General features: G+C 51.9%; 1 protein-coding gene across 1 annotated transcript in view; it reads right to left on the reverse strand.

Annotated features, from left to right (window-relative positions):
• Positions 1 to 5,018: 5,018 nt before the first annotated feature.
• The window catches only part of LOC116824950 (uncharacterized), a 954,865-nt gene continuing 945,077 nt past the window's right edge, over positions 5,019 to 14,806 (reverse strand). The window contains 2 exon segments of the mRNA XM_075072070.1: positions 5,019 to 7,736; positions 11,672 to 11,794. Of these exon segments, the coding sequence (XP_074928171.1) occupies positions 6,247 to 7,736; positions 11,672 to 11,794 (1,613 nt within the window). The 3' untranslated portion in view covers positions 5,019 to 6,246.

A 14,806-nucleotide genomic window follows, 5' to 3' on the forward strand; every position in this document is an offset into this window, starting at 1 on the left:
GATTCTATGGGGCGGCATGGCAGGGTTTGGGGGTTTTTTTGGTTCCCCGACCTGGCTGCCCTGTAGGGGGCGGAGGAGGGCAGAGCCCTGCAGCAAACTCTGCAAGGCAGCCCGCCTCCTTCCCTCCCCGCCGACCGGAGCAGCGCAGAACCCTCCTGGCAGGCGGCACGGTGGTCAGTGCCATGCGGCGAGTGCCCTGCTGAAGCCCTGGTCGTCCCCCTTTTCTCTCTCTGCCCCGCTCCTCTCCCCCCCCCCCATTAGACCGAGTGCGCACTCTGCAGCACAGGGAGTCCCCCTGCACCCTTGCTCTGGCTGCCCTGTAGGGTTTTTTTATTTTGTTTTTGTCCCCTCACTTTGCTGGCCGTGCCGTCTCTCCCATCCCCTCACCCCCTACTTTGCTGCTTCAGCCGTGCCACAGATTTTTTTTTTATCCCTACTTTGCCATTCTGCCCCCCCACACACCTTTTTTTTTGTTTGTTTGTTTGGGGCGGCAAAAAAGCCAGAGCCCGCCTTGCAGTTGCAGAAAGCTTGCAGCAGGCTCTGCTTCTGTGCTATGTGATATTTGACTCAAAATATGCTCGTGTTTCTCTACAAGCTTTCGTTGCTTTAACACAAGAACACCAGCTGCCTTGCAGTGAGCTCTAGAGGTTGGATAATCTCCAGCAGACTCAGAACCGGATTAAGACCTACGGTGCCATTTTCAAATGTGCCATTTTCAAAAGTGACTTAGGCCAGATTTGTAAAGGTATTCAGGAGTTGCTCTCCTCACTGCTGGCCTGAAGCCTCAAAGATAGCTCCTTTGGGAATTAGGGGGCTAAATACCCTTTAAGGATCCAGGCTAGCACGTGACAAAGCAGGGATTTTGATAATATTTTTATGATGGCGATGCATGACTCAGTTTCCCTGTGTGCTCTGCATAGCTCCCTAGTGGGTGGAAATCTGTTAAAAAGCTGCTCTTGGGACAGAACAGGAGCTGTAAGGTGTTTGTAATTGTCAGGGAGGGTGGGGTATGACTGGGTCCTGAAAGGAATGGCTGAAACTGACCTCCTATCATTGGAAGATCTGGGAACTCCAATGTCCAAGATGTTCGCAACCAGCACCCAGAGGAAAGAGCTTGCTTCCCCCTGCCCCCGGTACACACCCTTTGGCAGGGAAGTGGAGCAAAGGTCCCAGCTAGATGGAGAACAAAGTGGGCAGGTGGCTGGGATCCAAGGACAAAGGGAGCAAGAACCAGACAAGATGCCTTTGATGGCAGCAAGGCTGAAGGGAGCCCTGGCCAGGCTGAATGCTGCCTCTCTCTGGGCTAGTGCAGGGGCTCTCTGATTCTGTACACCCAGGGACAAATCAATGGCGACCTTCTTTTGCAAAGGCTGCCTGGTGTCGTTGGAAATACCCTGAGATCCCTGAAGGGGCCCGATTGAAACCTCCTGCAGGAGTCTGGCTGGGTTGGAGTCAATGCAGGCAGCCATGGACAGAGACGGGGAGGCCGTCTTGAGGTACATCTACCTTCCCAAAACAGACCTGCGGTGCCGAATCTCAGAGCCCGGGGCCATTGACTCAGCTTGTGGAGCTAAAAATAGCACTGTAGATGTTCAGGCTTGGGTTTCAGTCCTGGACTTTGTGGGGGTCTTGGAGCCTAGGTGGGAACATCTTCATGGTTTTCAGCTCATTGACCCAGGCCTGAGACTCGCCGCTGCGGGTTTTTCTGTGCAGTGTCAACATACCGTGTGCGGCTAGGGGCCTGGTCCACTAAAAGGGTCACTCCTACGGGCTTGGTTTCAGCCAGGGCATAGATCAGACCCTACAGCTCTGTGACACTAAGTGACTTAGATGGCTATGTCCCACCATCAAAAGTGAGTCATTGACTTTCAGTGACACTTAAGCTCTTATGTAACTATGTCACTCATGAATCTCATACTTTCTGAAAATTTTACCCTTTGGCACTACCAGCCCTGACTCCTGTACTTAGTTTTCTTTGAATAATAAGGTTCCTAGACTTTGTGGTTGTTAAGCTTTAAAATGTGACCCCTATGGTGATGTCTGCCTGAGTTTGCAGAGAGCCTGAGCCAATTGCTGAGGGGTGAGGGGTCTTATCCATCCCAATTTTAACTCTGAAACTTGACTGCTCTGGGGAGCCCCGTACTGCTAATGCCAAATGGGAAGACTCTGGGTTGGGCCCCTGGGTGCTGCTGCCCTCCATTGTGGCTCAGCAGGGGCCCCTACAGAGAGAATCCTTTGAGTCAAGCCCAGGTGAGATCTCCACTTGCATGAAGGCAGAGAGCAGCAGACACAGGCTGCTGAAAGAGGAGAGGCAGAGGCTCTCCATCAGCTGGCTCTTGCGCTGGTAGCTTCTGCTGCTGGCATCCCAAGTCAGGTGGGGCCGTAATGTGGGGAGGGGTGCAGGTGACATGGCTAGGACCCTGGCAGCTTTTAATTTGGCCCTAATTGCAGCAATGGGGCAGGGAGTAAATTCCAGGGTTGACAATATCTTTATCACTGGTCTTGTGATATTTGGTCATTGTCTAAAAGCCCCAGCTGCTGGAGTCACGTGAAATTCTCAGCAATAATTTTATAAAGAGAGAAGTCATCATCCAGTCCCTTGTGTTGCAGAGAAAAGCTTGAATGTGTTAACCCCTAGAGGTTCAGAAAGCAAATACAGAGAACCCAGAATTTATTTTCAAGGTGGTTTCTCTTAAGCCACTCGTGACTTTTGGGGGCCCAACTCATGGTTTTTGAATACGGGGCGGGCGGTGGCAATCTGGAGAGTTGGGGATTTTACTATAAACACAAGCTCTATGTAGTGACGGCCGCCTAGGATAGTGACACATGGACATGTGGCAGGGCTGCCTCCCCTCTGAACATGCTAAAGACCCTCAGAAAAGTCAGACATGAGACCCTTGAGTTCCACAGCCAGGAAATGCCCTCTACTGCTCTGGGTCACCATGTACCTACCTGACCCTCCGTGCCTTCAGAACCCCAACGGAAAGGTGCAGTCAGTAATGTTTTGCATTTACCTTGTATTTTCTCCACAGCGGATCTCCAAGCAGTTTCAAAGAAGTCAGTGTAATGATTTTTTAATCCTTAAAAGACGCTTAATTTCTTAGATCATGTCTACACGCAGAAGTTGCACTGGTTTAACTTAATTGGGTTTAAAAGACAGTTTAAACCTGGTCTTCTACACTACAACATTAAGTCAACTTGTATCAACTTCGTTTTTATTGCGTCCACACCTAAATTTGGTGAATTGGTGTAAACCACCTTACTTTGGTTTAAAACTGGTTATATCAGCATAGCTTACACCTGAAAATTTGCCAGTGCAAGGTAAATCATTGTAAAATAGGTTTAAACCAAATTCAGAGTGTCCATACATAAAGCTGCATCAGTTGAACTGAATCACTTTAAAATTTCAACTTTAGTCTTTGTACCATCTTATCTATACCAGTGTGGACAAAGTTACGTCAGGCCTTGTCTACGCTACAAATGCTTTGCCCATACAGCTAGACCAGCAGATCCTCTAGTGTAGACACAGCATATGATAACAGAAGCAGTATTTCTTTTGGCATAGTAACACCACCTCCCCCACTGACATTAGCCATGTCAGCAGGAGAGCTCTTCTGTCAGCATAGCTGTATCTACCCTCGCTTGTTTTTTTTCACACCCCTGACCAACATAGCAATGCTGCCAAACCACTGTAGTATAGACCTGACCTCAGTATAAAAGTACTTATAGTAGAATAGTTATACCTGGAGGGAAGGGGAATAAGACCACGTCTATGCTACAAAAGTAAGTTGACTAACTGATGTTGGCATACAGCTGCCGCAGTAATTGCATCACTTGTCCATGTCTACACTTCGCTCCTGGTATTGGTGCATGTCCTCACTAGGAGCCCTTGTATCGATTGTACTGTCAATGTCGAGCATTGTGGGTTGGGTCCTGAAAGCCAGTAACAATCAATTTAAGCAACGCAGTGTCTACACTGAGACTACATTGACCTAACCACATCAACCTTGATTCTACGCTGCTCATGGAGATGGAGTCAGTGTAGTAGGGCAGTTACATCTGCAGGAGTGAAATTTAAGTGTAGACACTTCCACAGTTAGGTCGAAGTAAGCTGCTTTGTTACCTAAGTTACACCAGAATAAGGCACTTTTATATCAATAAACCAGTGCAATTAGTTCATTAGAAAAATCACACCCCAACCATGATAATTAAACTGCTATAAAAAGCATGTGTAGACAAGACCTTCGTTAAACCAGTGAAACTTTGTCAGGCCTCTGAAATTTTCTGTAATTTTTTCCCGTTTCCTGTAAAATTGAGACTGCAGGTATTTTAATTTTGGGAGTTTGCAGGGAAGGGGAGATGAGGGCAGGGGACTGAAAACTGGGCCACGGTTTTCCAGAAATGCTTAGGGAGTTTGGGTGTCCAGCATGGGCCACCTAAAAGGGCCAAGCTCCTGCCCTCCAGAAAATTAAACACCTTTATGGACACCCAAAAGTTGTTCTTTTCTATATAGATTCTTCTATTGCGCTCATCTCCTGAGTATCTGAGTGCCTTCCCGCTGGGCACTAAGTGACTTTGATCTCTCCTACACCCCTTAGAGGAGAAGCGTGTACAGTAGAGTGTCTTGTTCTGGTAAGGGTTTCTAAAACCAATAAGCATGTCAGTCTCGCTTTATGTTCCAGATGGGAGGTCAAAGAAACACGCCCTGCAGTTGGAGTAGAAGGTGTGAGGTTTAGTACTTGGAGGAGTTCAAATAGCTTGTCACTTATGAAAGGCTTGGCCTGTTACTGGGCTCCTGGTTGATAACTAACTGAAGAGAGAGGGCAGTCTCTCTCCCTCGCGGGGATCCCAAATAAATATTCCACAGAAGGCCTGGGTTTGTCTAAATAAGCCCTGAGTTAATAGTAGCTATAGATCTACAACACTCCTGTCATATTAAATAGACTCTATTCCAATGAGTATCTTGCTGTACTTAAAGGCATATTTCTAATCATGCCAAGTATCCTGGAGTCTGTAAGGCTGGTAAAACTACATTCTATTTTATTTGCCTCCAACAGAAAGCAAAAAAAGTCACAAATTAACCATCATCTACGACTCAGTGATAGAGAACTAAACTTGGCAAGATGCACTCCAAAAAAAAATACCCAAGAACATGGCTGCAAACAGATCTCAGCTCCCAGAAGCATCAGATGGACATTCCTACAGGGGTTGGGAGACGACAGGCCTCTGGGGAGCCATGCTGGGATCTGGTGACAAAAGGAAATGATTCTGTCCTCAGGGAGCTCAGATCTGCTGGAGCAAAGCAATGGTCTTGCTGTGGCCTCTGCCTGCCCAGCATGAACCCCTTATCTGCTGGCAGCTGCTCTCACAGGCAAGGGCAAGTCACAGCAGCATCTGCAGCTCTGATCCCGGTGGAGGCTTTTCTCACCCTGCGGATGTTGGCTCAGAACCTCAATGACATTTAGGCTCCTAAAATCCACTGATATCAAAGGAATAAATACCTTTGAGGGTTTGGGCCATCCTGGGCATTTTGCAGGGGGGAGGGAGGAGTACAGCAAAGCCTCTGTTTAAATCTCCATTATCCCTACACAGGACCCCATAGTAAATGGGGAGCAGGGGGTGATGACTAGCTGGCCTGCCAGGTTTTTTGTCTCCCTTAGTGACTGGGGGCGGGCCAGGCCAGTTGACACGCTCTGAGACATCTGGAAATGCCCTTCAAGGGACTAGGTTTTCCACCCCTCCAGGATTGTCCTGGAGTCTCCAGGAATTAAAGATTAATCTTGAATTAAAGATTACGTCATGCGATGAAACCTCCAGGAATAGATCCCACCAAAACTGGCAACCTTACTGTGAGACACAGGGAATCTCAAGGCAGCTGCGCCAAGGGTCATTTATACTGCATCTGTATGTCACGTTTATATTGTTCCCCAACCATTAGCCTTCATATATCACTTTTATACCGTTCCCCCATCCTATTTGCCTCCGTGACACATTTATACTGTTCCCCCACATTAGCCTCCATGTGTCACTTTTATGCTGTTCCCCATTAGCCTCCCTGTGTCACATTTATACTGCTCCCCCACCTCATTAGCAGCCAAGAGGGATACCCTCCCTCTATCCTCTCAGCCTCTGAGCCTCACATTTATGCCATTCCCTGCCACACAAGCTCTTGTTAGCCTCCAACTGTCATGTTTATCCTATCCCCCGCTGGCTCCCTCTACCCTGCAGCCCAGTCTGTGAATCCCCTCAGGGCTCCTCCTCCCCATGGCTCCTCTGGTGTTTGATGAGGTTGGCCCGGCGGGTGAATCCTTTCCTGCACTGGGAGCACTTATAGGGTTTGCTGCCCATGTGAGTCCGCTGGTGGATGATGAGGTCGAGAGTGAGGCCGAAGGCCTTCCCGCACTCGCTACACTTGTAGGGCTGCTTGCCCAGGTGGCTGCGCTGGTGCTTGGTGAGATGCGAGCTCTGGCTGAAGGATTCCCCGCACTCAGGGCATTTGAAAGGCTTTTCTCCGGTGTGGATGCGCCGGTGCCGCTCCAGGTGGGAGACCCAGGCGAAGCCTTTCCCGCAGTCGCTGCATTTGTAGCTCTTCTCTGCCGCATGGCCCTGCTGGTGGGCCAGGAAAGCGGCGTTGTCCCCAAAGCGCTTGCCGCAGTCCCTGCACTTGTAAGGCCGGTCGGGGGAGTGGGTCTTACGGTGCTGGAGCAGGTGGGCCTTCTGGGCGAAGCGCTCCCCGCAGCTGGTGCAGGGGAAGGGGCGCTCACCCGTGTGGACCCGCCGGTGCCGCTCCAGGTGAGAGGCCCAGACGAAGCCTTTGCCGCAGTCACCGCAGCGGTGGGCCCTCTCCCGCCGGTGGGAGCGCTGGTGCCGGGCCAGGGCCGGGCCAGCCCGGAAGCACTTCCCACAGTCGCCACAGCGCAGGGGTTTCTTGCCCAGGTGGGTCCGCTTGTGGCGGGCTAGGTCTGAACTCTGACAGAAACTTTTCCCGCAGTGTGGGCAGCGGTAGGGGCGCTCGCCCGTGTGGCTGCGCCGGTGCTTTGACAGATGGGAGCTCTGGCTGAAGGATTCCCCGCACTCGGGGCACTTGAAGGGCTTTTCACCAGTGTGGATGCGCCGGTGCCGCTCCAGGTGGGAGGCCCAGATGAAGCCCTTGCCACAGTGGCTGCACTTGTGGGGTTTGTCCGCTGCATGGCCCTGCTGGTGGGCGGCCAGCTCGTCAGACTGGGCGAAGCGCTTCCCGCAGTCACTGCACTTGTGGGGCCGGTCGCTGGTGTGGGTGCGGCGGTGCTGCAGGAGGTGGGAGCTCTGGCTGTAGCTTTCCCCGCACTCAGGGCAGCGGAAGGGGCGCTCACCAGTGTGGATGCGCCGGTGTCGCTCCAGGTGCGAGGCCCAGATGAAGCTCTTGCCGCAGTCCTGGCAGCAGAAGGGTTTGGCGTGCTCCTCGGTCGGCTTGCCCTTCCGCTGCCGGCCCCCAGCCGCCCCACACTCGAAATTCTTCCTGCAGTCGCCACAGCGAGTCTGGGCCACCGTGCCCTTCGGCTTCCTCAGGCCTGGGCCGCGCTGCGTGGCTTTGTCATGCTTCTTCCCTGGCTGGGCTTTCTTTTGCTCATCGGAGTCGGCAGGGCTCTTTTCCCACTCAGGATTCTGAGACGTGCGTGGTTCCAGTTCCTCTGAGCCTTCCTCCTCCTCCTCCTCATCAGCATCCTCCTCCTCGTTGTCGCTCACCAAACCATCAGCTGCTGGGACAAAGGGAGAGAGAGTCCAGGCATGAGTCACTCCCTGCACAGGGGTGTGGAGGGGAAAGAAACCCAGATTTCCCCACAGAAGAGAGAAGAGGGGTTTATTCTGCCTTCACATCCCATCTGAAGACTCCGGGGAAGGGAGCTGCTGCCAGATACAAGCCAGGACTGTTGGGGAACCATGACAGATGTCTGCCACAAATACACAGCTGGAGTTAGTTGAAAAGCGACAATTATGATTCATGGGAATTTTATTTTAGACGGTTTTAAATTTTAATTTTGTTTAATTTCGTACAGCAAAAATGTCACTGTAAGAACCTGAAGTCAGAAAAGTCCCAGAATTTAAGGCTAAAAGGGGACTCACCAGGACATCTAGTCTGAAATCCCTTTCAATTTTCAGTTTTTGAAAAACCATCTGCAGTTTAAAACTTTGAGCTGTCTCTAAAAATGTTCAGTTTTCATAAATCAACCAACCAACCAATAATTTTATTGCAAACCTTTCTTTTATTTATTTTTAAGAAAAGCAGATTATTTTGATTTTCTAGTTTTCGGTTGAAAAAGTGGAAATTCTGACCAAAATAAAGATTTCCTGCAAAAATGTTTGTTTTGGTGAAAATGCTCCTTTTTTTGGTCCTCCCTCTTAAAAACAAGAAAAAGTTTTAATGAGCAAATTCCAACCGGCTATAGCCACAACGCCTGCTGCTGGCTACAAACCTGACCCGAGTGGGAGGAGGCAGAAGACGGGAGGTCACGGGAATTCCAGCAGCTGTGTTGTTTGTGCCCCATTCGCCCTGGTGTATGGGCCGGGGGAGTCTGATTCACCCGGTTGCTCACCTGCAGGGGCTCCTCTGGGGCTCTCCCATCCCTGGAAATCCTGAGTGGATGGCTCCTCCCCTTGTTCCATCCAGGAGATCAGGTCGGGTTTAGAAATCGGAAATAGTGCTCGTGGGGGAAAAACAGGTGATATCAGGGTTCATTAGGTGTCTCTACTCCAGCTCCTTGCTCTCTGATTCTGCCTCTCTGGCTGCCCCCTTGTCCTGGGGGTATCTCTTCTTCCCCAGCTCTTTGCTGGCTCAGCTGTTCAACAGCTGAATCCCTCTCTCCTGGCCTGGTTTCTGTGATGTGTTCTCTCTCTTTCCGATCCAGGCCTCATCTCATTTCCCTGTCCCCCAGTTCATCCTCCTGCCCCTGATGCTCACAACTTCCCTAACTCCTCTGACTCCAAACTCACAGCCTTCAAGTCTGTGCCTTCTTCTTTTACACTTACGCACTGTCGTTCCTCTCTGTCCGTCTCCTTCAAACCTCCTGTCCTATGGCCCATCCTCTGGTCTTTATAGCCTGCTCAGTCCTAGAAGACGACCGTAGATGTTGCTGTTCTGTCCACTCTGCGGCCTTGACTGCACCAGAGAAATTAACCGTGCTAAGAGCTGTTTCAACCTGCCCGCACGCTTGTAGCACGCCCTGGGTCCACTTGCAAACGTGCTGCGCACAGTTATGACCTGGGCTATGGGAGTAAGGACTTTCCAGGGCTGAAGTCTGACCTGCATTAGTTTTCTTAGCGTATGCACGACACGCCTCAGGGGACATATGACCAGGGTTCATCACCGAATTGGGCCTGTTGGTTGGATCATTAGCTTCCCTGGGCTGAGTACTGATTGGGAGAGCGATGTGAACGCTGATCCATGCCCCGCCATGGTGTTAGTACCGCGGTGAAGGTAAGCTAGCCAGAACTGCCAGACTAGTCCTGCGGCTGAACCACAGCCGGTCCTGTGGACACTGCGCTGGGCTGGCAGTTGGGATGCCCAGATTCTATTCCTAGGTGACCTCAGGTGAGTCACTGCCTCTGTTTTCCCTCTCACCCTTTATCTGTTTGAAGTACAAGCTCTTCAGAGCAGTCATCCCCACTGGCTAGGTTTGAGAGGGGGGTGAAGTACAACAGAATCCCAATCTCAGTTGGGGTCACTCGCAGCTGCCGTAATAAAACTCACAGCAGCGCCAGTGGACTCTCCAGCTGTTGGAGAGGCTACCCAGAGGGCACTGCCGTTTGGGAGGTGAATGCAGGACAAACCTGCAGTGGAGTGGTTCAGTAAGCCGGGCCAGCACTGAGCCCCTTGGGATTACAGCTGTTCAGCTTGAATGGCTGCATTCTCTGGTGTAGACCAAAGGCCTTGACTGTGTCATCCCACTCTGCCATCCTCCCCTTTTGTCCTCTGACTCTGTGGACACCTTCCTTCCCCCGGCCTAGAGCGTGTAGTCTATCAATGAAAAAAGCAGACTTTGCACTAAATCTATAAAAGACACAGATTTCAGTGTGCTGTTGTTCACAGGGCTGCATTACGGACTGTTCAGAGCAGCCGAGGAGCAGCAATGTGGTCAGGAAGGAGACCCAGGTTTAATTCCTGGTTCTTCTACTCATTTTACCCCAGGCCTCCTCTGTTAAAAAAAAGAGAGTGCTAATGATGTTCTCCTGCAAACGCTGGGAGAGCGAACCCAGAGCTGTTTGTGGTGGGAGGGGAGGTCCAAGCACCTACAACCAACGTTAGTATGTCAGGGACCATCCAGGGTGCCTGAATTCTCATACATTAGCCTGGGCGGTTTGGGGCCCTGACAGACGCCATCCAGCCAGTTCCTCCTGGGTACTGAACTGGGAAACTGACAGTTTCCCTACTTTGCCTCAGATCTTCAGTTCGCCACCTCAGTTTCTTCAGCTTCTTCTTTCAGTCCCCATCACCTCCTGCCTGCCAGCCCTTCTTATCCCCTGCCACAATCTCTTTCCTCTGGGGCCTCCCCTTTCAGGCAAGCCTCTATTCTCCTTCATTCTAGATGATTTCTCCATCTCTCCTCTCCCTCTATCCCTCTCTGGCGCAGCTCCTAAATACCTTTGAGGTTCTGGGCTTCTGTGCTTTGCTTCCATCCAGCCCAACTTCCCCCTCTCCATTAGCCGAGGTAACAACCAGCTCCTGGCCTGACCTGTCCCCACAAACACATCCTCACTGCACTCTCCATTGCCACAGCCTTGACCCCATTTCCCTCAGGCCTTCTCTCCATGTCCTCCTACCACTGCACTCATGGCTCTGCCAGCTCTGCCTCTGTCCTCAGCCCACTCCACAGTTTCAGTTGTTGTCTGGTCCCCTCTGCCTCTCGCTGGTATACCCTTGCCCTGGTGTCAGACCCTTCCTACGACAGTCTCCAGCTCCCACGGAGAGAGTGGGTTGAAAAATGAACAAATAAATCAATATTCGGGCAAAAAATTGCAAAGTTGTTTTCATCTCAGTGTCCCACATTTTTTTTTTATTCAATTTTCCCCAAAAATGTTTATGGAAGTTTTTCATTTCCCCCCAAAATTCCATTTCTTGGGAAACAAAAAAACACTGATGATAATGGCTTTGATACAAATTTCGGGAAAACAAGTATCCAAAAAAGAGTGGCTCTCTTCCTCCCCCCTCCAAAAAAAAACAACCCCCACAAAACTTTGACAATTCTTTGGGGGGAAAAAATCATTTTTGGGAGGGACAAAGGGGAGAAGCCGACTCTTCCTAAGAAAAAACACCTGGTTTGAGAACTGTGGACCACCTCGAGCCCTGTGTCCTTTCCACTTATCCAGCCCCTGGCTACTTCCTGCTGCTCCTTAATCCTATGAGAGCTTCTCAGTCTGCCCTTCGCTATCAGCAAAGCACAGTGCTCTGTGGCGACTTGCTTAGGATTCATGAAACGTTTAATACTCAATCAGTGTCAAGGATTCCTGTGGGGCTTTCTAGCCGCACTGGCATGATACCTGCTTCCTCACATCTGGCTTCCGAGGCTGCAGCTCCCTGCCTTTCTTCCCCTCCCCGTCCTGTCTTCATGGAGAGGAGAAGGGGGATGGGGGTGGGCAGGAAGGAGTGGATTTAAGTTGGAGAGAAGAGAAGGGAGAGATGAAAAGAGTTCCTCACCCAGGGACATCAGGGTCTCATAGCTTTCCTGCATGACATCCCGGTACAAAGCTCTCTGCCGCGGATCCAGCATCACCCATGGCTCCATGGTGAAACAGTCGCCTCCTCTAACGTCACCAGCAGCTGTAACGACAATCACCCCACTCAGTACCTGCTGCCCATCTCCCATATGTTGCACCTGTCACCGAGTGGCTGGCTCCTTGGAAAAGAAGTGGGTCCAGCAACCCTATACCTCTGGTGGCCAAACCTCCTGATAGCTGGGGCTTTGTCTTATATACACCCCACTCCCCGAAAAAATGGGTCCCAATTTTTCATTCTTGCTATCTGGTCACTCTAGCAGCACAGGTGTGTCCCACTGGGGCTAATCCATGGAGACCCGGGAGCAGGAGGTCAGCTCCCAGGGAAGGGCTCCCAGGAAGATCCCTGCTGAGGTGCAGGGGGGAAGCTGCAGAGAATTAGAAAGGTTTGCTGGCTCTTTCTAGGAGTGGGAAGGAAGACTCAGGAAAGGGGCAGGCGAGAGACAGCTGAGAAGAGGCTGAAAGAGGCAGCAGAGGCAGTTGAGAGATGCCTGAGCAGAGAGCGGGGTATGAGGTGTGTGTTCAACTGCATCGAAGGAGCTGTGTGTACCGGGGAGCAGGGGGAATGGACTGTGTTTGGGGCTATTTTGTACCGTGTGGGATAATAAAGGGTAAGGGTAATATTGGACACAGAACGTGCAGTGGAGCCTGAGAAGGGGAACCAGAAGGTGGGGTGCCTGCAGGGCTGTGCCATGAGGGGGCGTTTGGAGATGGAAACACCACGACAACGCCCCTCAGAGAACAGGCCTGGCTTCATGCAGGTACACCACCGATGTGCCACAGCCTTTACACCGACAGAGCCAGTCCTTTCACTCGAGCGTAGACGGTGGCTCTTTGTCCCTGCTCATTGCAGACCCAGCTCCCACACAAATCAGCCAACAACACGCCGCCTCACCCTGCCCTTTCCTCTCTTTGGCCGCCCCAGCTCTGTAGTTGCTGATCAGTCCCATGTTTGGGACCCTCAGGACTGGTCTACACTGAAAACTTACATCGGTCTAACTATGTTGGTCAGGGGTGTGAAAAATCCACATCTTTGAGAGATGTAGTGAAGCCAAGCTAACCTAATCTAGACAGCGCTCGGTCAATGGATGTGGATTAGCTACAGTGACGGGAAAACCCCTCCCATTTCTGTAGTGAGCGTCTGCACAGAAGCCCCATAGCAGTGGAGCTACAGCAGAGTCACTGTAGTGTTTAAGTGTGGACGGACCCTGAGAGCTCCCTGCCATACAGAGGAAAGGGCTGAGTTCCAGGTATTTCAGGGTTTGTTCACCCTCCCCAACAGGACCAGCGCTAGGTGTTTTAGCGCCCTAGGCGCACGGCAATTTCGCCGCCCCATGCCCTGGTCCCGCGGCTCTGGTGGAACTGCCGCAGTGGTGCCTGCGGGAGGTCCACCGGCGCCGCAGGAGCAGCCGACAGTCCACAGGCATGACTGCGGCAGCTCCACCGGAGCCACGGACCAGCGGACCCTCCGCAGACACGACTGCGGCAGCTCCACCGGAGCCGCCTGCCGCCCCCTCCGGCAAAAAGCCGCTCACCAATAATCCTGGCGCCCTAGGCGATTGCCTAGGCTGCCTAAATGGAAGCGCCGGCCCTGCTCCCCAACAGGCCTGTTCCCAAAACTCAGACCTGGAGTCACACAAGTCGCAGCAGACTTGTCATGCCCTTTCCTCCCTTCCTTCCCCTGGTGCATTTACAGTCCCGTTCCTCCTCCAGCAGCTCACTAAAAATACCCTCACTAAGCCAAACAGAACTTGCTCTATGCCCCAGGTGGGTTGGGACAATCTGGAGAGAAAAGGCCCTGTTATGCTGCAGCCAGTCAGGCTGAGAAGGGTGACTGGGGAGGTTCTAGAAGGGGCTTTAGTCCACTTCACATCCTAAGCTTTCTTCTTGCAGACACTAGGCTCTGCCATGGGTGCTGGGAGTGCTTGGTTTGAAGTCATTTCCATCATTTACAGTGTTTACAGTTTTGTTTAATGGCTTTCAACACCTCCACTGTAAAAACTGTTCCAGCACCTATGGGCTCTGCCTTGCTGAGAAAATGCTGAGGGCTTGTCTACACAGCAGGTTATGTCGGTGTAATTATGTTGCTGGGTGGGGGGAGATAAGCCATGCCCCTTGAATGATGTAAATTACACCAACCTAAGCGCTGGTGTGGACAGTGCTATGTGGGTGGCACAGCTTCTCCTACCAGCTTAGCTACCGCCTCTTGTGGAGATGGTTTTATTATGCTGACAGGACAGCTCCCTCCTATCAGCTTAGAGCATCTTCACCAGACGCCCTGTGCAGCTGTGCCGCTGCAGCGCTCCTAGTGTCACTTTAGCAGACCCGGCCCCTCCCACCAGGCCTAAAGCCACCTGAACATTTTTAAACCCTGCCAAGAACAGAGTCTCGGACCCACATGCTAGAAAAGAGCGAAACCCAAGAAGCTGCCTATTTTGTGGGATTCCCCTTGGGCACAGGCAGAACAGCGCGGAGACCAGGCAGAACTGACTTTTCCTCTGTCTCTGTTTCTCACCTTGTTCATGGGAAAGTGAAACTGCCCAGGAACGCTGCAGTAAATGGGTCTCAGCAGGTTTGGCTCCCAGGACTTTCCAGGGACTGGCAGTTCGGTTCTGCCCTGCTCCCTGGTTGGAGGGGGGGGGGGGGAGGGGAGTGTATAGTGCTGGATTAGGCAGCCAGGAAGGCTCTCTGCTCTCTCTGAACCCCAGCAGCAGCCTGCGAGAGAGTGATAACAAGCAGGGGGCTGAATAGAAGGGTCTATCGCCTGCCCATGGGGACAGAGGAGGGGTACAGATTGAAAGAGGACAGGACAGAATTGGGAAGCTGGTGGGGAGAGGGGTAAACCGAGAGGGGCTTCCCCTGCTTCCCTACAACCCTCCCCAGATTCCTACAAGGCCCCCCCCAGCCTGCCTCAAGATCCCCCTACACCCACAACAACCTGATGCCCGTTACCCTGGGCTCACCCCATGTTACCTGCAGTGCTATGGGCTGTCCCCACCAACTCTCCTCCCAGACACAGGCCTCCAGAATCCCCCTCTCCTCCCTTCCCCTCCCAGGT

Source organism: Chelonoidis abingdonii, chromosome 13 (assembly GCF_003597395.2).
Source record: "Chelonoidis abingdonii isolate Lonesome George chromosome 13, CheloAbing_2.0, whole genome shotgun sequence".
In the NCBI taxonomy this organism is placed as follows: Eukaryota; Metazoa; Chordata; order Testudines; family Testudinidae; genus Chelonoidis; species Chelonoidis abingdonii.